This window comes from Saccostrea cucullata, unplaced genomic scaffold (assembly GCF_032062105.1).
Source record: "Saccostrea cucullata isolate Sc308-1 unplaced genomic scaffold, CSIRO_AGI_Scuc_v1 ctg1811, whole genome shotgun sequence".
NCBI classification, from domain to species: domain Eukaryota; kingdom Metazoa; phylum Mollusca; class Bivalvia; order Ostreida; family Ostreidae; genus Saccostrea; species Saccostrea cuccullata.
In genome coordinates this window covers 39,463-62,708 of record NW_026938749.1, presented here as the reverse complement: position 1 = coordinate 62,708, position 23,246 = coordinate 39,463, and the positions used below count along the sequence as shown (strand labels likewise).

The 23,246-nt window shown below is 34.9% G+C and overlaps 2 protein-coding genes across 2 annotated transcripts in view; one reads left to right on the top strand and one right to left on the bottom strand.

The window, feature by feature from the left end:
• Positions 1–2,777: 2,777 nt before the first annotated feature.
• The window catches only part of LOC134251193 (uncharacterized), a 31,445-nt gene continuing 10,976 nt past the window's right edge, over positions 2,778–23,246 (bottom strand). The window contains exons 14-30 of the mRNA XM_062733575.1: positions 22,966–23,158; positions 22,458–22,582; positions 22,236–22,350; positions 17,926–18,072; positions 15,946–16,027; positions 15,467–15,625; positions 15,252–15,341; positions 14,312–14,445; positions 13,548–13,749; positions 13,214–13,350; positions 12,754–12,900; positions 5,524–5,651; positions 5,321–5,387; positions 4,563–5,008; positions 4,032–4,291; positions 3,593–3,749; positions 2,778–3,131 (exon numbers count right to left, since the gene is read on the bottom strand). Coding sequence (XP_062589559.1) covers positions 3,014–3,131; positions 3,593–3,749; positions 4,032–4,291; positions 4,563–5,008; positions 5,321–5,387; positions 5,524–5,651; positions 12,754–12,900; positions 13,214–13,350; positions 13,548–13,749; positions 14,312–14,445; positions 15,252–15,341; positions 15,467–15,625; positions 15,946–16,027; positions 17,926–18,072; positions 22,236–22,350; positions 22,458–22,582; positions 22,966–23,158 — 2,707 coding nt within the window. The 3' untranslated portion in view covers positions 2,778–3,013. The remainder of the gene's footprint in view (positions 3,132–3,592; positions 3,750–4,031; positions 4,292–4,562; positions 5,009–5,320; positions 5,388–5,523; positions 5,652–12,753; positions 12,901–13,213; positions 13,351–13,547; positions 13,750–14,311; positions 14,446–15,251; positions 15,342–15,466; positions 15,626–15,945; positions 16,028–17,925; positions 18,073–22,235; positions 22,351–22,457; positions 22,583–22,965; positions 23,159–23,246) is intronic.
• Positions 18,307–19,046, top strand: LOC134251188 (U7 snRNA-associated Sm-like protein LSm10). The gene has a single exon (XM_062733569.1). It carries the CDS (start codon positions 18,322–18,324, stop codon positions 18,766–18,768), a length of 447 nt encoding a protein of 148 aa, XP_062589553.1. The 5' UTR covers positions 18,307–18,321; the 3' UTR covers positions 18,769–19,046.

Below are 23,246 nucleotides of genomic sequence, written 5' to 3'. Positions count from 1 at the left end.
TAAAATTGAATTTCACATTAGTAATGATTAATAACAAATACAAAATAGTAATACTTACATTTCACTGGTTAACATTCTTGCGTTCATTTACAGATCCGGACATATCTGCTCTGTTCAAGCCCGCCAATTCCTATAAAAGTTAAGGTCGTCATCAATAACAATTGTTTAATCAGCTACCTGGTACCAATAATTTGAAAGCCTACATGCAGGCCATTACAATGTTGTGTATTTCACATTGTTAATTATTTCAATAACAAAAACAAAAGCTATACTTACGTTGAAAGGATTAAAATTCTTGCTTTCACTTAAACAGACACATACGCTTTGAATTGTTAAAGTGCAAAAAAAACTGATTTAAAGATGACCCTTGGAGACCTATATCACCTGAGCCAGTGAATTTCACCAGTGACCTATTTATTTTGGAGCCCCAAACTTGCAAAACACAGCACTTTAAATTTGATTCAATGATGCTAAATATAGAATCTACCAAGATATAAAATTACTATATGTATTTCACAGACTTATAAGGATTGTCTCATAATTTCCATTCAATATATAATATAGATCACATGTTTATAATGAGTTGCTTATTACATTACCATCGATTTACAATAGATAAATCTAAATTGATGAATACTTTTCGCAACATTGGGCCAACGTTGGACCAGCATTTCATCTCAAACATTACAGGCTACCTGTACATGTACTAGTAATCCCAATATTCCTACTATTGGACCAACTCCAGTACAGTCAAGCACGCCCAACACAGAGCAATGTATCATTATATTGTCAACATTTATTAAACTGGGCCAACGTTGGGCCAACATTGAATAACCAACAATAAGTGGCAATGTTTTGCCACTAACGTGTACTCAGTTAGACCTACGTTGGGCCAACATTTCATATTTAACACACAATGGTCTTAATCCATGTCAACATTTACTCGGTTGGACCTATGTTGGGCCAACATCTTAATGTCCAACACCAAATCGCTATGTTTCTTGTCAACATGTAACTACAATGGGCCAATATTGGGCCAACATCACATACCCAACACCGTTGGTTTAGCTTTCATGCCAACGTAAATGAACGTTGGACCAACGTTGGGCCAATATCACATGCCCAACACCCTTGGTATAGCTTTCATGCCAACGTAAATGAACGTTGGACCAACGTTGGGCCAATATCACATGTCCAACACCGTTGGTGTAGCTTTCATGCCAACGTAAATGAACGTTGCCAACGTTGGGCCTACATCTAACGCCAACACTCCACCAACCATACAACCAAAAACCAACGTTGGCCCAACGGAGTCATGCTATCTGGGTAGTAAAACACCGTCACAATGCGTCAACTGTCGCACTGTATTGAGGACAAGTGCAGTACAAGCTATATCTACTTTGTGCATGTTCAAACCACCTGTGGAATTTTGTCCCCTGATAAAACGGGCGGATCTAGAATTTTATTTATGTGGGTTGCAATGGTTCAATGTGCTTTATTTATGAGAATTTTTCCGTTTCTTTGAGGAAAACCTAATTTTGCTTCTCATTTTTCAGATGATAGTTTATAACAATTAAACTTTATATAACTGGAAGTGAATAAATATGAAAAGTTTCCCAGGGCCTACACCCCTACTCTCTTTGTAAATGACACAACCCCGTTACATGAGTAAGGCAATCCGTAACTTACTGTCACCCACTTAAAGTCATTGTACTATGTCATAAGTGATTTTAAAAACCACCAATACGGAATTACTTATGTTTGTCATCAGTAACACTTACACACGATGACAAGCCCTACAAAAACACAAGCGACTCCTGATAAACAGATAGTAATAGATCACAATAAACTGAAGCTTAAATCTATAAAATCTTGTACTATAGTGCAACTTTAAGGAAACTGTATAGAACTGTAACTGTACATGATACAGCTAATTTCTAAAACAATTAAAATTTATGATACACCAAGTATTGTCCACAATATAAGAAAATACAGTTGGGAAATGAACGTTAGGACCCTACCCCGATAATCCCAGGAAACAGATGGGAGGGGACACAAAGTTATTTTTACAATCTGTTGTCATCAAGAGGCCACTCCCTTTAACACCTGTCACAAAAGATAAAACTGAAGGTGTACTTTATATAATCCTTATTGTTCCCTTTTCTACTTCCTTCCAGGGAACCATTCAAGGAAATCAATCACCTAAAATAGCCGAGATTTATACTACACATTTGCTCTGAACAAATTCCTGAACATTGTACGGTATACCTTTAATTTACACAAAACAAATAACACTTTTCTACTAGTACACTATTAAAATATAAGCAAAAGGGAAATCTTTAGCGTCCTACCTAATGAAATTTGTAAGGGTATCTAATTTCACACTTTAATTGTACAGCGTAGTGAGAAAAGCCAGTGTTTTATAAGACTGCTTTGATCGTTAAACTCTAGCTCAACTGTTTACCTATGATATTAAATCAGGTAGATGATACCTGTGTGTACCTATAAAACTAATGAAGCGTGACGGCTGTCTGCTATAATCCCTCTATAACTATCACTACTTATCCGTCAATCGTCAGATCCCGGGGGAAACTCCCGCCACTTCTACAAAGCCCCTCATTAATGTGTCATAAACCCGGACAGAATTGACACAAATAAAAACACCGCAGTTACACCATTCAAAATAAGTGTTTCAGTCAACTACTTCTGCTTTATAATTATACACAACTCTTCAAATTTGAGTCTTCCTAATGAATCTCACATGAAAATATCAACTATAAAAATTTGCTGTGTTTTTATATGAATATAACAATTTTTATAACTGTAACAAATGTATCGATAAAATAGGCATAAAAATCAGTCTGAGAAAATAACAGTATTTAACAAAAAACAAAACAACAAAAAACTACTGGTCACTCTGTGTACAGACATACACTGTACCAAGGAAAGGCTGACATACTAGATTGTTACAAGATCAGTGGAGCATAAAGTTCATCCACCATCTGACCACAGGTCAGCTGTCACGCCTCCAGCGAATTAGGAACTCTAGAGATCGGACGTCAAGACGGACCGCTTCCTGGTCTGTTACTTTGTCCTTGACTTCAAAGGGAAGGTCATTTCCCCCTGGATCCCTTTAGACAACAAGAAAAATTGCAGCTCTCAAAAATCCTGTGTATAATCAATCATTCTTTACACTAGAATTTTATTTAAAGCATCCATATTTAAAACACAAAACCTGTAGTAGTACACTAATTTCTACTCTACTGTACAAATACTGAAGTTAAATAAAAAATAAGGATGCAAAAAATAGTTTTAAAAAAGTGTATTGAGAATCCTCAGATGTTGAATAAATCTTTTTCACTTCACCAAGAATTCATTACGACAAACTTCAAAAGTATTCTTATATCAAGAAATGTCAGTCTTTCTTTGGTTCAAAATAGTAGATACTTTTTAAAGATATTTAATTAATTTTATTCATTTAAGACAGACTTCATTAAATATTAAACACATGACTCAAAATAAAAATCACTTTTATAGATATTTAAAAACAAGAGTGAAGAAATACACAAATAAACAAAATCGCTGGACGTACTGTAATGTTGCCTTTTTACGTTTTATCAGTGCTGCCATCTGGAAACTGTCAGTCTGTGTGTCAAGTTGTCTCCCCTTACACCACAGTAATGCCCCCTCCTTCTGTCTCTCTAGTCTCCACAACACAGCTGTGCAGTTATATAAACTCCTCAGACTACCTTCAGGGGAAAATTTGCATTAGCATTTTACTTTTTTTTTTTTAATTTTCATATACACTTTCTAAATAATTCATATATATGTTTAAAAAAAAAAAACTTAAACAATTTGTCAATAGAGATTTTCTTTCAAACAACACTTTACAAATAAACAATACTAAAAAAACATACATTAAGTAAAAAAAAAAAAAGTAAAAGAGATATTCAAACAAAAATTGGTGATTCTAAAGCTGTGCTCATATTCAGTTGAACAAATCTGTGTCACTGACAACTGTGAAATCTTACCCTTATCAAGTTGAAAACTGAGTCTGAGGTAGTGCAGAGCATCTGTGAGCTTGTTTTGTCGAGCTAGACAGGTTCCCAAGCAACAGTAAACATGAGATGCCTGCTGACCTACTTCTTCCCAAAATAAGGCTGTATCTGCAGAAGATGTTGGCCTGGCAGCACCATCAGAACTCAGCCTCTGTCTTTTTGTGTCTTGTGATGATGACTTAGCTGACAATGGTGTCCCAAAGGAACAGGAATTTCTGATTACCTCTAGGACACTGTCAAAGATTTAAAACGTTGCTGTTAAAGTGTTTTTTTCCTCTACACATCAACTAAAAGTGGGAATTATTCAAATCATATAAAATTAAAGTTCTATTTTTATTCAATATAATCAGGAGAAATTCATCTACAAACATATTTGTTGGTAATCCATCTTAAAATAACAATAAGCATTTATATTTGTATAAGAAGAAAAGAAGAAAAAAATGCTTCAAAATGACATTTCAAATACATTGTAATAAATGAAAATTCATCAAGTACATTACTTACGTATCTAGACTATCAATGGCTTCCCCAATCTTGTTGAGACACACCTGAGCCTCTGCTTTGTACAGGTGAACCAAGACCAGCTCTGTTTGACCTTCAGGGTCAAGGTCAGTGACCTCCTCTGTTGGCAACCTCTTCCTTTTACCTTGGGACGCTTCAGCCTCCTTCTCTTCAAGTGAGTTTTCCTTTAAGACTGACTGCGAAAAATTGTTCCGAAGAGCAAATGTCCCTGGCCGACTTTGAGGCTGTGTGGAGGTCATTTGCGAGAGTTCTTGAGAGTGTTGTGACAGGATGCTGGAGAGGTCAAGGACACTCGAAGGTTGGCACGACAATACATGTTTACATAAAGTTTCACACTGCTGGTATTTCTTAGATTTTAGCAAAGAAAATATTGTGCACCTATAAATTTCAGAAACTGAAGGAACACTGGCAATCTCACAGCCATTCACCTGAAAGATCAAATTAAGAAACAGTAAAAATAATGAAATATTGATCTTAAATTCTCACTTGGAAACTTCAAGCTTGAGGTATGAACAGAGGATTAAGAACAATAAGCACTTCTATTAGTTTTTTTAGTTTAATCTTCATATATTTTAGAAAATCGACATTTTGGTTCAGGTGAGAGTGTAACATATGAAAGAGTAAGTTCCCTGCAGAAAATAATGCTCACTAAATGAATGGTTGAAATTTATATGTAGTGAATGATTTCAACTCAAAGTGGCTTTTTTATACTCAGATTATTTCTGGTATGTAATGCTTACCTTTAAGACTGCACTGCCATTGATAAGTGATATAAGATGAATGTATTTCTCTGATGCAATGTTATATCTGAAATAAAATTTTAAAATATGAAAAAGATGTGTTTTCCAAAAAGACCAATACCATTTAAACTTAAAATTTTATTAAAACTGAAATTTGATCCTAGATATGATGTTTTAATACAGGACTGAAAGAGTTATCTTACTTGCTATGGACTTCACATGCCTTGGCCAGATAATATACAGACTGTATTAAGTTTATATCACTCTTCACAACTTTCTGAAAGAAAATACTGTCTGGGGATTCCTTTTTGACTTCTTTATTCTCTAATGCCTGAAAATAAAGATTTCAAATTCATTTTAACATATACAATATTAAATTACAGTTAGATTTTTAGGTTAATGCTTTCAAACATGTAAGTTAATATACTGTGACCAAATGTTTTTGTTGATACAAGTAAATAAACTATCAATATGTAAATAAAATAAAACATTTACAATAAGGGCACCGCTAAGCGGAGCATCCCCTCGTGGCAGGAACATCACTGGCAGTGGCAATATCTCATGAGAGATAAATTCTCTAGAGGGACGTTAAACATCTTGAAGATTGATAGTACAATGTATTTTGTTTAATGTCCCTCTCAGGAATTTTTGTCCCCCGCTTGAAAAGTGGGGGATATTAATTTGGGTTTGTCCGTCCGTCTGTCCGTCCGTCCGTCTTTCTGTCTGTCTGTAACGCTTTCGTTTCCACACGATATCTCGAGAACCCTTTGAGCTTTTGCAATGAAATGTAGCATAGCAACTCCCTGTAGACTAAAGAAGACCCCTATTGATTTTGAGGTCAAAAGGTCAAAGGTCAAGGTCATAAATAAGCAAATTCTGTCTGTTAAAACAATTTCGTTTCCACACGATATCTCTAGAACCATTTGAGCTATTGGAATGAAATTTTATATAACAACTCCCTGTGGCCTAATGAAGACCCCTATTGATTTTGAGGTCAAAAGGTCAAAGTTCAAGGTCGTAAATTTATACTTTCTGTCTGTGTGTAATACTATTATTTCCGGGCGATATTTCAAGAAGATTTTGAGCTTATGCAATGTAATTTTATATCAAAACTCCCTAGGACGTCTCTCGCCCCTCTCATCCTACCCTTAACTAAAAAAACCCCAGGATGGCAACGTGTTTTGGGAGGACCCACCTAAACAAATAGATCTGGGCTTGGCCAGAAAAATCTCGCGACTAATTCAGTTTCCGGAGCGTTCAAAGTGCCCCGCCCCGTTTGTTTTATTAGTATTTATAGTACTACATGTCGCTATTTTTAGCGCAGGGGCATGAGGAGAGTTATTGCGTATAAAACAGGTTCTCGGCGGACTTTATGTTCTTATAACATCTATTAGAACTGTTTAATAAAGGTTAAATAAATCAAACACCATGGATTGTGTAAAATTTTGAGAATACCGAACATGAAAACATGAGTATATACATGTATGTGACTTCAATTCTGCATATACTTCACACCATGGTAAGCGATTCCGTGGTCTAGAGGATATGTCTCTCGCTTCAAGTGTGAGCGGTCCCGGGATCGAATCTCGGACGGACCTTTCTTTTTTTTTTTAATACTTTTTTTTTTTTAAATTTATGAGGTTATAAAATCATCGTTACAGTGTGATAAAAACTCCATATAAAAAAATCTTCTATACACATAATGAAGAATAAGCAATCAAATCTTTATATGCATATTGACATACATGTATTTTATTTGCTTCAGTATACATGTATACATTTAATAATTCTACAAATTCAGTCAGGGGGAGCCGACTTTTTCCCTAAGCGGGGGACACGAATTCTCTGAATTAGTTTGTTTTTTTTCTTTTATTTGAAGCGAGAGACATACCACTAGACCACGGAGCTGCGTTAACTCAGCGCAAATTATATACAAATTTTAAGTCACATACATGTATATATTCACGTTCGATATATTGTCAAAATTTAACGCAATGCATGGTGTCTAATTCAACCTTTATTAAACAGTTCTAATAGATGTAATAAGAATATAAAGTCCGCTGAGAACCTGTTTTATACGTAACAACTCTCTTTCATGCCCCTGTGCTAAAAATAGCGACATGTAATACAATCAATACTAATAAAACAAACGGGTCGGGGCACTTTGAGAGGGGTGAGAGAGGTCCTAGGGACTTTTGGTATAAAATTACATTGCAAAAGCTCAACATCCTCTTGAAATATCGGCCGAAAACGATAGTGTTACACACAAACAGAATGTATACATTTATGACCTCGAAGTTTGATCTTTTGACCTCAAAATCAATAGGGGTCTTCCTTAAGCCACAGAGAGTTGTTATGTAAAATTTCAGTGCAAAAGCTTAAAGAGTTCTCGAGAAATCGCTCGGAAACGAAAGTGTTATAACAGACATAATTTGCGAATTTATGACCTTGACCTTTGACCTTTTGACCTCAAAATCAATAGGGGTCTTTTTTAGTCCATAGGGAGTTGCTATGCAAAATTTTATTGCAAAAGCTCAAAGGGTTCTTGAGATATCGTGTGGAAACGAAAGCGTTACAGACAGACAGAAAGACGGACGGACGGACAGACCCAAATTAATATCTCCCACTTTTCAAGCGGGGGACAAAAAGATGGGACTTTTATATTACATACATGTTTTATCACCTGTGTCAAAACTGTTTTAAATATATCGTTTTAATTTTTGACCCCGTCACCTTAACCTGAAAGTTTGACATATTTTTCAAAAAAATTATACATGTATATCTTTCCATATAACTTTTGATTGAGAGGACACAGGGCTTTCATATTTGACATGTGCATTACCTATGACAAGATGCTTCTGCACATGCTTTGCTTGATTTTTGTCCCCCGCTTGAAAAGTGGGGGATATTAATTTGGGTTTGTCCGTCCGTCTTTCTGTCTGTCTGTAACGCTTTCATTTCCACACGATATCTCGAGAACCCTTTGAGCTTTTGCAATGAAATTTAGCATAGCAACTCCCCATGGACTAAAAAAGACCCCTATTGATTTTGAGGTCAAAAGGTCAAAGGTCAAGGTCATAAATAAGCAAATTCTCTCTGTTATAACACTTTCGTTTCCACACGATAGCTCTAGAACCCTTTGAGCTTTTGCAATGATATTTTACAAATCAACTCCCTGTGGTCTAAAGAAGACCCCCATTGATTTTGAGGTCAAAAGGTCAAAGTTCAAGGTCGTAAATTTATACATTCTGTTTGTGTGAAACACTATCATTTTCGGGCGATATTTCAAGAAGATTTTGAGCATTTGCTATGTAATATTATACCAAAACTCCCTAGGACCTCTCTCACTCCTCTCAAAGTGCCCCGCCCCGTTTGTTTTATTAGTATTTATTGTATTACATGTCGCTATTTTTAGCACAGGGACATGAGGAGAATTATTACGTATAAAACAGGTTCTCGGTGGACTTTATATTCTTTTTACATCTATTAGAACTGTTTTATAAAGGTTAAATTAGACACCATGCATTGTGTAAAATTTTGACAATATTGAACGTGAATATATACATGTATGTCACTTCATGTTTGTATACAATTGTTGCCAAGTTTCAGCGGCTCCGTGGTCTAGTGGTATGTCTCTCGCTTCAAATGTAAGAGGGCCCGGGATCGCATCTTGGATGATCCACTTTTTTTCCGAAATACTTTTCTTTTTTTACTAAACGATAGTATTCAGCATGTGAAATGAAAAATTTATGAGGTCTGGCTTGTACAAACTCATAATATCATCATTACAGTGTGATAAATATTCCGTATAAAAAAGAATCTTCACACATAATAGAGAATAATCCATCGAACCTTTATATCCATATTGGCATATTTTATTTGCTTACATTGTATGTATACATTTGTATACATTTCATAATTCTACAAATTCAGTGAAGGGGATCCGAACCCCCCCTCCCCCCGACCCCCGAACTGCGCATGATTTACTTTTCCCTAAGCGGGGGACACAAATTCTCTGAATTAGCTTGTTTTTTTCTCATATGAAGGATTGCCTGTGGAGACCTATAATAGGAAATGACGGCCAATGAGCAGTGAGGGATCTTTTTCTGCCAGCATCTACTGGGACATGGGTCCTTGGTTTACATGGTCATATTCAAAGGACCAGTCCTCACATCCCACAGTTGGATTCGAACCCGCAATGTTAGGATCAACTCCCTTACTTTTGACAAAATTATCAGTGGGGCTATGTTGTTGATCCAAATTGTTCAAAATGCAAAGTGCATAGCGTCCTGGTTAGGGGTGCATAACATGGATGCCTAAGTTGGTGTAGTAAAGTTTAATATAAGATGAAGAAAATAAAGTGTTTTTCAGCACTATTTATGTTTTAACAAAATAATCAGGGATTGGGGGGGGGGGTCTATTTTTAACAAAAATCAAATTGCATAGCATTTTAGTGGAGAGGAGGGGGGATAACATGCATATGTAACTGGGCAGTTTTCCTTATACCTAGCAGATACATATCATGTATGCTACTTGTATAAGTTTCAGTAATTTACCTACCTATGTATATCACACAGTTCCAGGCAATATGCATTTTTTTGTAATGAAATATAACAATGTACATTGAGAGGTCAATTGAACTTGTGGATTGTATTTAAAGCTTTCAGGAATAACATGCACCCCAAATTCCCAGACACCTGTTGGAATTTGGTAATACCAGAAGTCTCTGTCGAGACTGTAGCTCTACTGGTTTGTACTTATAACAAAGGATGAGAAAAGAAGCAATTGCCATCAGACCAAAACTGTAGGATGACTAGCGTTTTAAAGGAATTTCAAAGAAAATTCTATTTTTAGTAACCATGGCAACACTGTTCATCGAAATCAAAAACCGATGCACTATTTTATGTATCTTAGTGTAGTCTACTTGTGTGCCAAGTAATATTGAAATAAGACGAAAACTGTAGGAGGAGTAGCGTTTTAAAGGAATTTCAAAGAAAATTCTATTTTTAGTAACCATGGCAACACCGTTCACCAAAATCAAAAACCGATGCACTATTTTATGTATCTTAGTGATGTCTACTTGTGTACCAAGTAATATTGAAATCAGACCAAACCTGTAGGAGCAGTAGCGTTTTAAAGGAATTTCAAAGAAAATTCCATTTTTAGTAACCATGGCAACACCGTTCACCGAAATCAAAAACCGATGCACTATTTTATGTATCTTTAATAGTGTAGTCTACTTGTGTGCCAAGTAATATTGAAATCAAATCAGAACTGTAGGAGGAGTAGCATTTTAAAGGAATTTCAAAGAAATTCTATTTTTAGTAACCATGGCAACACCGTTCATCGAAATCAAAAACCGATGCACTATTTTATGTATCTTAGTGTAGTCTACTTGTGTACCAAGTAATATTGAAATCAGACCAAAACTGTAGGAGGAGTAGCGTTTTAAAGGAATTTCAAAGAAAATTCTATTTTTCGTAACCATGGCAACACCGTTCATCGAAATCAAAAACCGATGCACTATTTTATGTATCTTAGTGTAGTTTACTTGTGTGCCAAGTAATATTGAAATCAAATCAAAACTGTAGGAGGAGTAGTGTTTTAAAGGAATTTCAAAGAAAATTCTATTTTTAGTAACCATGGCAACACCGTTCATCGAAATCAAAAACCGATGCATTATTTTATGTATCTTAGTGTAGTCTACTTGTGTGCCAAGTAATATTGAAATCAAATCAGAACTGTAGGAGGAGTAGCGTTTTAAAGGAATTTCACAGAAAATTCTATTTTTGGTAACCATGGCAACATCGTTCATCGAAATCAAAAACCGATGCTCTATTTTATGTATCTTAGTGTAGTCTACTTGTGTGCCAAGTAATATTGAAATCAGACCAAAACTGTAGGAGGAGTAGCGTTTTGAAAAATTGTTTACAGACAGACGGACAGACAGACAGACAGCTAGACAGACAGACAGACGGACGGACGGACGACGGACACCTTACTATCGCATAAGCTCTTCTGGTCTCTGACCAGTAGAGCTAAAAACCGCGACGTTCATCAAATTATTTCAATTACTTAGCATTAAAGATATGTTAATTCATACAGACTGTCTAAAAATAGGCACAATTATATGACAAAGCGCAAATAAACTTACTGAGCGAGTCTATCCAAGCGACTCGAATTTACTAGGTATTTGTCAAGTCGTACATAAAACTTCAGTTTATTGAAGCAACCGGAATAAGCGGAAGTAAGCATTGTCAAGTCGTACATAAAATTTCAGGGTTAGAAGGTAGTAAAAATGCTACATTTTAAGAAATATTACATCGATTAATTTGAAAATGAATAGGCTTCGTCCTTTTATAATGCAAAACAAGTATGTACAGGCTGATAGTGGTTAATGCAAATGTTCTCTGTAAATCTTGCCCACAAGCTGTAACAGACACACTATCACACACACATACACACATTTGCGATGCTATATCCCTCCGCAACTAGTTGCGTGAGGGGATAAAAAGCTGCTAATGTATGTGGACATTTAAATTTTTCACTGTAATCATAATGTTACTGTAATGGTTTATTTTTCTGGAGGGGGGGGGGGTGGTTCGTGTAATAATTCGGAGTAAATCAATCCTACAATCAAAGGCCTGAAGGGCCTGCGAGTTGACTCGCTCGAGTCAATTTGAGCTTTTTCATACACCTGCATGGGCACAATACCTTCATATATTCAGTTTATTTTGCATCTTAAGAGATTAAATATTATATGTCTGATCCATGTTTGGTTCATAAATAAAGTGTACATTGCTTTTCCTTTATAAATACAGGTTGGCACTAATGGGCTTCCGTATTATTTTGACTGGATTCTATAATGAATTTCAGCACATTAGCTGAAGTGGTCAGTGTTATGGAATAATTAGGCTATAGATTCCCACAGCAAATCTGGATTCTAAAAATAGATTTTCAACAACAACTAGCTGCAGCTAATGAGGGAGCAGCAGGTGTTTGTGTTAGGGAGTATTCTAGGTCAATTATAAATAAACTTCAGATGGGAAGATTAGATCCACCTAACATTTTTGAACATATTCATACGCAGTAATTGTACATCTTACAGGTATTTAATCAAAAATTTCTTTAAAAGCATGAAGGTATAAATAATGTTACAGTATGGAATTTTATACAGTTTTTACCTCATAAGTTTATACAATCACTCTAACCAAAGCATGTTTTGCTAGAACTATTATCTTTGGCGTATGGATCACCTTGATGAATGCGTGAAAAATTTTACAGCTCTGAAACTGTTAACCCTCTGAAACGGCTATGTCGACAGGGATTAGCTCGCTACGCGAGCCAACTCAAAAAATAAGAAATAAATAATGTCTATGCAATTAACTTTTATTCATAGACTGACTGTGACTAAGAGGTTTACAATGACTGACCGTGACTAAGAGGTTTAATGACTCGAGTTCTGCCTCCTCCAGACCCAGCTGTCTGTACTCCACGGATATGTTATACAGGGGTACCAGACAGGAGAAATCCCAGTCCAACGCTTCACGGAACTTCTGTACCGCACTGTGGGGCTTGTTCTGAAAATATAAACGATACAGGTCAAATATTACTGGAAATACACCGGTAGTGCAGTTTCACTAAATCTTGATAATGAAATCAGTTACTTCAAATATCTTCAGATGAAATAATGCCCTTTTATCAAGCAGATAAAGATCCTAGGAAATTTCAATTTTTTCCCCCCTAAATCTCAAGTTTGCAGAATTCAACTGTAAAATTGGTTATAATAAATTTCCATGGGTTCTTAAAAAGTAGAATTTATATATTTTATATGAAATTTTTTTTTTAATTTTCTAAATTAATGTAAAATTTGACAAAAATATTCTTATATACCAATTTTGACAGACACATTCCAAACAGGTTACAGTGTAAAGCCATTAATCTGTTTGTCATCTGAGATGGCAGTCCAGCTGTCTTCGACAGAAGAACCATGGCCTCCAAATAATGGCCAGCATCAAACTCCAACTGTGCTGCAGAAAATCAGATTTTGATACAATGACAGTCCAACCATATATGAGATCATAACAAAAATTCATCCATAAATTTTTATTCTGGTTTATCTTTTTTCCCTTTAATTTCAACATTCTTTAATTTAATGCAATTTTTTTTTTCATAAAAAAAATCAAGCAATTAACCTAATTTTAAACCACTTTAAAAATAGTGTTACCTTCCATGAGTTTTGTGTAGGGCTGCCAGACTTGCTGCGTTACTTTCTGTAGATGTTCTTTACATTCTGTGGGGTCCTCTGGATAGAGACACAGTGCTGTCAGGAGGTGCCAGGTCTCTATTGTCCTGGACTCTGGGGAACAGGCCTCACCTCCCAGCAGAGGCACCTCAAGGGGGATTAACAACGCAGGCAGGAGGGGGTCCTAAAACATTACATAGAGGGTGAAGAGTACTAAAAATCTCTTTCATTAGATCCACACACTTAAGCAAAAAGTAGCCTACACTTTTCACCTAGTAGATGGCCATACAGAATGTTTTATTTTGCCTGAGACTAGAATGAAACACTTGTCATAATACTTTGACTTCAGTAGGTTTGTTAACTGTTATTAGTCCTCAAAAAAACAAAAAACTTTTAAAAAGGGTTGTCACTGACTATCCACAGACATAAGAAGGGTTTTACAAATTCATGGAAGGCAAGGCTCATGGTTTTGAACAATCCATCATATTTCTGTGGACAGTCACTGTCAAACCTAATAAGTAATAATAGTCAATAGCTTTATGAATCAAAGTCTGATTTTGATAGACATACAAGTAGTATCTCTAGCACAAACACCTATTTGGTACTAGTTTTTCTATAGACAGTCAAATTTGGGTTTTTCAAACCCTTATAGTCTTCTTTGATTTCCTATAAGAAAACTTTTGACTATGAAATCAGCATATGATGCAGATCCGTATACATGTATAAATTAACTCTGTAAAACAAACCTCCTGCCCTTGATTTTTCTGTGGTTCCATTTTACAGAGAGACAAAAACTGTAGAGCTCTCTCTGACTTCCTGTTCATGAAAAGGACAGTAGAACATCTGGAACACATCTCTACCAAACTATGACGTAATTGCCCTGAAATATATAATAAATTTAGGCATAAAACTTTATATATCAAAAATGCAAGACATTGGATTTTAAATATCTTAAAACATAATATGTTGACGGTGCGACTGTTAGAGCGAGCGCAAACTCTTCTATTGTTTTAATTTAGATCGGGCTCGTCAAACCGCACGTGACATTTGGTCCGTCTAGACTCTGACGTCACATGACGTCGTATGTAAGTTACAAATACCAAGAAAAAACTGATCAGTGCTGAAAGTTAATGAAAAAAGTTTACTTTGCGAGAACGCAACTTTGCTAAGTGATGCATTGTGGGTCAAAGTTACTGCGGCAAAAAATTCTAAAGAATGAATGTGCAGTAGTCCGAATTTTCTCTTCGCCCAGGCGTTGTCGTTAGAGCTCGCAGTTACGAGCGTCGCTTTGCAGCGCTCGCTATTACTTCAAGTGTTGTGTATTTAAATTCAAATACATCATGTACATGTAAACAATTGGTGTATAGAACAAAAAAAAAAGAAATGATACACAATGCATTTCTCCATTTACTGCTATATAAATATATCTTTATTCTCACAGTATTTCTCATTTCTTGTGAGCACTTGCTTAATCATTGCTTATTCTTACCACTGATATGCATTACTAAAAATGGCAAGGGTTTCAGTATAGATAGCTAACTCCGGAAAAGGGAAATTTCCTTTTTTTTTTACTTGGTTTGTCAGACCCAATAAAGACCCACACTACATGTAACACTTTCATAGAAATAACTTTGATGGCCTCAGCTTACATTTAAAATTAAAAACAAATATTTTCATAGTTCATACCACTCATATCAGAATCCCAAATGTCTTTCAGCAAGTTGAATACGAGGTCTTTCCTACTTAATTCTCTGTCAGTTGTTTGATGACTTCCTTCTGAAAAAAAAAATTAAATCTAAAAGAAGCAAAATTTCTGCCATTTCTCTTTTAAACTTTTTAACAAATCAAGTTATTTGTCTGACATGGTTTTTTTGGTTTAAAATAAAATGAATTCTTTATACTTCGAGATCTCCCCACTAAATTCCAGACTTTCTGTAGGGTGATTGACATCATCTCTAGACAATGGTCAATAGGACAAACTCCCTGAACAAGATGACTCACTATGATGTTACAGACCACACAGATTTCCAATGCTATTGTTTCCTCTTTACATGGAATACCTGCAAATGCAATCATTATTAATGAGATATATTTTTTAATGTTCTTTCTATTTCAATTCCTATGAACTTTTCATTTGTGAAAGCAAGATTATACATGTACCCCGGTACATGCATATAACAAGAATGAATTTATTAACTGAAATTTAATTCCAAAGAAAAGAAAAAAATACAAGCTGTAGACATGGAAATGCATGATACAGAAGGAAATACAATTCAATCTATGGTATTGGATTTGTCAGCACATGGAGGGTGAACCAAATGTCTTCTATAATAAACAATCATTTTATTTTTAATTTTTTTCTGTGAAATCAATAACTTACATCTTATTTTCTGCAGTAATTGTACAAATTCCTCCTCTCCATTTTGAATTCTACTAATGGTAGTTTCTCCCGACAATAAATTCTGTCATAAAAAAATTATAATATGATTATAGCATACAGCATCTCTAGTTTCTGAATTTTGTAACATAAATAAAACAATTACAAACAGGGTTCACTAGGTTATATCCAATGGCATGATATTAAAATGCAGTACCATTTCTTGCCACATATGACTTCTGGCCCACACAGTTTGTTGTACTTTCATCCTTGCAATGCCAGGGGTCCTAATATGCCTAAATCAACATGTTGCACCCCTGGCAAATTTCATCCAATAGTGTGTGGGATGGCTGGCTGTAGCGATAAGTGGTAAACTTTTCTGTTGGAATGGAATGTTTTGAGATATCTTTTGAAAATTCATTGTCATATGATGACACACCCATTTCTGTAGAAAGGGATAAAATGGTCAAACTGTTCGTTCAAATACCTTGAAGAACAGGTTTTTCATAAATATAATAGCAAATCAAATTGACCATGTTGATGGTCTATTTAATAAACACAAGTAAACACTTATTCGACCTAAACATGTGGTAACTCCAATAGACTAGGGCTGTCACGGGTACCCGAAATGACCCGGAACAATTAATTCGGGTCGGGTACGGTTCCGTTTTTCCGGAATTCGGTTCGGTTCCGATTTGTATAATAGAGTAGATTTACTATAAAAATGGCGTCAAAAACGAGAGATTGGTTAGTACATTGTCATTATAAGGTGATTTAAATAATTTGGTACAATTGTTGTCTAGTCAGGAGGCTACTTAAAACTAGTTATAATGTTGCAATTTCTAAGATTAAATGAAAATATACTTTTTATTGTTGAAAATAATACAAATCATGAGCTTTTCTTCCATTACCTACCCGACCCGAGAAACCCGAAACCGAACCTAAAAAAATCAGAACCGACCCGATCCGAAAAATTTTGGAACCGTGACAGCCCTACAATAGACATGGTAAATTCAGTATGTACCCATATTCATTGCAATTCATGTTTTACAGAAGCGGTTAGTCTCTAACTCTCTCTTCTAATTGTTTAAAAGCTCCATTTTAGTGCATCACATGTTGCTAAACTTTCAAGTTTCTATAAAAGAAATGGAATTGTTATAATTTAACAACTGACATCCAATAAGAAACACCCAAAATCTCCATCCAAGCGAAAAATTAGCCATTTCATTTCTCTTCAATGTATATCAGATGAAATTTGCCAGGGGTCAAATGGCAAGTTTTGACTCTCAGGACCCCTATTAAACATTGCAAGGATGACTTTTTACAAATAACACTGTTAGGTGTCAGAACAGGTGAAATAGCTATACTCTCAAAAATAGACAACAATTTCTTAGTTATGTTACATGAGTCTAATTCTATTTTTATGTTATAAACACCCCAACATTGTAAAATCTTTTTTTATAAGTTGACTGTGTAACGTTATGCCTAATGGTGTCATAACAGTATTACACTTTGGTTCACGTCAAATCATGGCTGACGCAAAATAATCCCTGAATCTTCCCTTCCGATTCAGGCATTTTGATACGAGACTGGAGCTGAATTTTTTTTATGAGATGAAAAACAACATGTAAACTTCCTGTATTGACCAGATTTATTAAAAATTAGGGCGTGCTGATTTTTCTGTATACTGTCAAGAGTGGGGAGTGATTAGGCCCTGGACTAGATTTTCAAGCACCTGCTCGACTTCGACCGAAACAAACTTGCGTGCCTTGCTGGATGGCTATGTATTTTTTGGTACTAAAATCTTTATAAAGAATGATTTTACAAGATCTGAAAAGGAAACTTCTCAGATGTTTGTTTTGAATTAGTTACATCTACTCAAACTTGCGCATTTTTGGTAAGAATATATAGCAGAAATTAATACTGTTGTGACACCTGTAATGTAGTGTAAGGCCAACAGATAGATGTAAAGCAAACATGTACCAAGGATATCTCCACCGAGTTTATGTTGTTTGCCACGGTAAACATGTCCAGTAAAGTAGCCCTCGAAGATCCCCTCAAAATATCTAGGCATTTCTGATATCGCTTTGTTTTAAAAAAGCCCTGGAGATGATCCATGAGGGTACTAAGTCAGTGGTTCCTCTAACTTGCCGCCATTGTACCCGCTTGTGACAATGCGAAAAATATATCCATTTTGGAATATGGAAATAATTCCTTATCGTTTTGATTACCATAATTACCATAGAAAGTTTTCTTTCTTATATAAAAAAATATTATGAAGACATTAAAAAATATAAGATTTTCTAAGAACTATAGATTTTTCCAACCTCATTTGCATAAGGGGCATACTTTCACTTTCGTATTTACAAACATGCAAGCATGGCAGCAAGTGAAAGAGAAAAATACTTGGTAAGGAACACATTAATCTCGCTTTTAAAGGCTGTAGAAGGAAAAGTAACTACAATAGAGCTGAGGAATGAAAATTCTGTCACCGGAAGAGTAGAAGATGTGGACGCATTTATGAACATTGTAATGAGAAATGTTGTGTTCAGATCATTCAGAGGAACATCACAAAACTTCTCCAGTTTTTTCGTTCAAGGACAAAATGTTAGATACGTGCATATTCCAGACGAGATCGACATGAGAGCAGCGATAGACCACCAGGTTAACAAAGGCTGGCGAATGAGAACTAAGATTGCGCGTGATGTAAGAGAAGCTGCTAAAGTAAGAATTACCAAGAGGGGACTGCAGGCAAAGAAGGAGGAGACTCTTAGACAAAGAAAGAAAGAGTTTGAAGAAAAGAAGAATATTCCACAAAAAAATTAACTTTTTGGTTCATGAAAGAATTTATTTTGCAATACTGTTGAGCAGTTATACATGTTATATATCCTAACAAAGGGACAATCTTGTTGACAAAAATAAAGTGGTGAAAATAAATTTGTCTTCAGTGGATGAGCATGTAGATATGTGGTCTTTTGAAATACTATAGGTAAACATACATGCATATTAAAACACTGAAGACAGATCAGTTGAGACTGTACATGATAAATGAATTTGGCATTAGATGTTTATTATATTGCAATGCAATAAAGGATTAGAATGCATTGCTTTGATTTTATATTTCAGCTCTTCTGATCTGAAAGTGGCCCAAATGATTTTTTCTGTAATTTTTGGTCAATCTGTAACATTTTGGCCACACCTCCAGATTAACTGGATTGATGTTGAGTAAACTTTGACACAAAGTATCTATGGGTGAAGAGGATTGCATTATCTGAATGGCCACACTCTTGAAATAATCAATAACAAGATGCCAATGGACCAAAGTGCTCACATGAGTAGCTGTTCCTTACCAGATTTCCCCCTTGTAATACCAATTTTTGCCCTACTCTACCCCTGGGTGCCACAATTTGAACAATGTAGAATCTGCACTACCCCAGGATGCTTCCACGTAAGTTTCAGATTTTCTGATTTAGTGGTCCCTGAGAGGTCGAAAATATGAAAAATTCACAGATAGAGGGAGAATGGACAACAGATGATCAGAAAAGCTCTCACTTGAGCTAAAAAGCAAAGATAGGGTGGATGTCTTTAAAAATCTTTTAAGAGCAACAGGACAAGAAAACATGAAACTTATCACCTTTGCAGTTTTCTTCTAAGCTTGTATTAAATGAAGAATTAACTTGCCAATGCTTAACACATATGAAAGAATTCTTTTTTCTGTAGCATACAGTTATTCTTATGGAATGAGGAAAATAGATACTTTTTAACCCCAATGGAAAGGAGGAGGGACATGCACCCACAAATTAAAGCAGTCTCTTTTCTAGCTGCAGAACTGTAGCTCTCTGCTTGAGAAAATTCGGACAGATAAAGCAGAGAGCTACAGATCCAAGCATTGAAAAAAAATGACGATTTACGCCGATGATTTTTTGTCGCTACTTTAGGTATTTATTTCGTGTAGTTTAAGCCTTCTCTGGCTTTTAGAATGGTATCCTATAATAATTCATATATTTAATTCTTATATTTGATACTTTGTTTACCTTTTAACGGTTCGAAACAGTCCTGAATACAGTTTTGTAATGTCGCTTTAAAAAGTTCCATTTCGACGTCCGTAACCACAAACAGCCATTTGTCAGCGTTGAGGTAAGTAAATGATTAGGAATTGAAGTTGAATGCATGATTAATAATTAAATACCATTTAAAATTATTTTGAAAGCTGGGGAAAGTATGAAATACACACAAAAATACCCATCGTGATCGACAAAAGATTGTCGGCATAAATCTAAGGGTTTTACAACGCTTGGATCTGTAGCTCTCTGCTTTATCTGTCCGAATTTTCTCAAACAGAGAGCTACAGTTCTCTAGCTATCTCTTTTCCTGGTTAAGCTGGAAAACTGCCACCCAACTGCATGAATATAAAGATATTTTATATTGTGCTTTAAAAAATGTTACAAGACAACAGATCAGAGATACTCATTAAATATATTTATTAAATATATTATACTGGTATATTTACAAGCATAATCTCATATTTGGTAATTTTGCCTGCATGTCTATAATGCAGAAGTGCATATGTGCAATTTTTTGGTAATTAACAATATCATCATTACAAATATCTTCCGAAAAAAAATTCTTGTCCATAAATTTGTTGCATTCATAACCATATCCATCACATTCATACTTTATGAATATTATGTTCTTGTGAAAGTAAAATGTAGAAAAGATGAAACACAAACTTACTTAATGAGAAAGTATACAAAATGTACTGGTACTATTTAAAATAAACTCGCATAATGAGACAATATACAAAATGTACCGGTACCATTTAAAATATCATTTATTTGGCCTGAGACAATATATTTTAGAGCACTAGAAACAAGAAAATAATTGTATGAAAAAAATATATATTGTGTAAAAATGTTTTAAAATTCTTCTAAAGAATGTAGTGCATGATAAATGTCATACAAATAACAAGGGGGATAAAAAATGATTTTATTAAAAAAAAATATGCACTTGTCAGCAATATCTGTAACAATAGGACTTAATGTGAGCATTAATTCTTTCAATTTTACAGTTATTTTTAAATCAAATGATGTAAAAATCAGTTTGAACTTTTTAACCACTTGAAAAATTTCTACTGAAATGTGATAACGATTTAACAGTATATAAGCCTCATTATAAAGCATGCAATGATATATCATGATAAAGACATAATAAAACCTTCGTAAAATATAAACATCATAAAATTTTGCTTAAGTTCATTTAACAGCATTAAAGATGGACAAAATGTCTTTGGTTTAAAAATAATTCTACCACGATTATTGCCAAGATCAAAGAAATACCGCAGACATTATTCTCCAATAAATCACGAACGTCATCAAAAAATTATCAGATCAGAAACATGTAACAAACCTGTGCAGTTGAAATGAACATTTGACTTAAGAATGAAATACATATTTAGACCACATTGATGTGTCGTCTTTTGCAATTTAAACACTGTTTATTGCAGAAAGTAGCTGATGAATGTCAGTCCTAAAGCTAACTGGGGCTGTTTCACAGACTTCCTTAAGCCATATTTAAACTCCACAATTTTAGTGATAAAGTGGTAAAATAGGAAACCGATTTTGTTACTGTATATTCAAAAAGATTTATCTATATAAGCTACAAACAGATTTATAATTGATAAAAGACTAATTTTAATGCGACGAAAGCAGAAATCATCTGCATTCTATTCACAGGTAAACAAACAAAAAACTCTGGTGCTAAACAGAACAGCGTTATCGCAGCATGGTGACCCAATTCATTTCTCTATGGAGAAACGATCAGTCGCTGCATAGTAGAACAGAAATAAAGTCCTTGATGTGGTGAATGATGCAGAATAACCTTCTTGGTCTCGAAATGTTGTTTGAAATATAAAAGCCTCGGCTAACGCCTCGGCTTTTATCTTTCAAACAAACATTTCCCGCCCTTGAAGGTTATTCTGCAACATTCACAAAAACACCGACTTTATTTCTTAAATACATGTAATATAAATATCATGATCAAAATATGTCTTGGAAACCAATTAGAAAGAATACTAATGGTTCTAAAAAATTGTTTAATAATATTGTAGATCCGAAGTTTTCATTGTTGTAGAGTAAGGTTTTCTTTATTGTAGAAAAATTTTGTAGATTAATTAGAAGTTTTCTTTGTTGTAGAATAATGTTGTATGTAGTTTAGAAATTTTCTTTGTGGTAGAATATAATGCTGTAAGTAGTTTAGAAGTTTTCTTTGCTGTAGAATAATGCTGTAGTTTAGAAGTTTTCTTTGTTGTAGAAAAACTTTGTCCCTCCTACAGCTGAGTGCTTGTTACACATTTTGTGGAGAGTCATAGAAAGAGCACCTGGTCCACAGAAAAATACCCCCACACTGGTACTGAAAAAAAAATAAAATATATAAAAAGGATATTCAACAAATCTTGACTCTCAGATTTACCAAACTCTTTAGTTTTGCAATGAAATATGTTTATATTATCTTCAAACCTTGGATGGCTTTTGGCGAGGTCCTGGAAAATCTTATCCCAGTTTGGCCGTCCGTAATGTGTCTTTTGTGCTAGCCCAGTCACCGGGTCCACATCCTCATGTTCATGTAAAATAATGTTCTGGGCCTGGAAGAAAAAGATTGGAGATTATTGAATGATTTCTAATTTCTATACCCCATCAAGGGTATGTCCAGGAGTCCATATCTCTAAAAATATTCCCTCCCACTAAAAGAACAATAAAAAAGAAAAGTATTGCCATGCAGGAAGAAGTCACTAGGATAATGGTTTCTCAATGGTAAGAGATTTACAGGGCTGCAGTTATCCCCCTTTTTCAACGATCTCTTTCAGTTACAACTTTTTCTTATATAAATGATACTGTTCATAGTTTTATCATTTCACTCTGCTTTCATTGTTCAATATCCTTTGTTGCTATTTGTTATCCAGTTGTGTCCAACTTTTAATTCCCTGGTCATGTAGCTATAATACAGGATGACATTGCCTACAAATACCTGGTTTTTGTCCCAGCCCCTTGTTAAGTAGATATAATAATTGAGAAACTCGCTGTGGCCGTCTTCAGCCATTTGTTGGTCAAAGTTCTTCAGGAGATCATTAATCCACTCAAAAGAGTTAGTGTCTGGACAGACCCAATAAAAGTAAACTTTTCTCAGCTTCATGTCTTCTTTAGATTCTTTATGTTTGTGCCTGTAAAAATTTTATATAAATCTACCAATACCTGACTTACCGGTATTCTAGAAACAAGTCAAAATGCCATTAGATGAATTGGAATGAC

Coding starts and splice junctions, on each gene's coding strand:
- LOC134251188 (XM_062733569.1), top strand. CDS start 18,322: ATGGCAGCAAGTGAAAGAGAAAAATACTTGGTAAGGAACACATTAATC.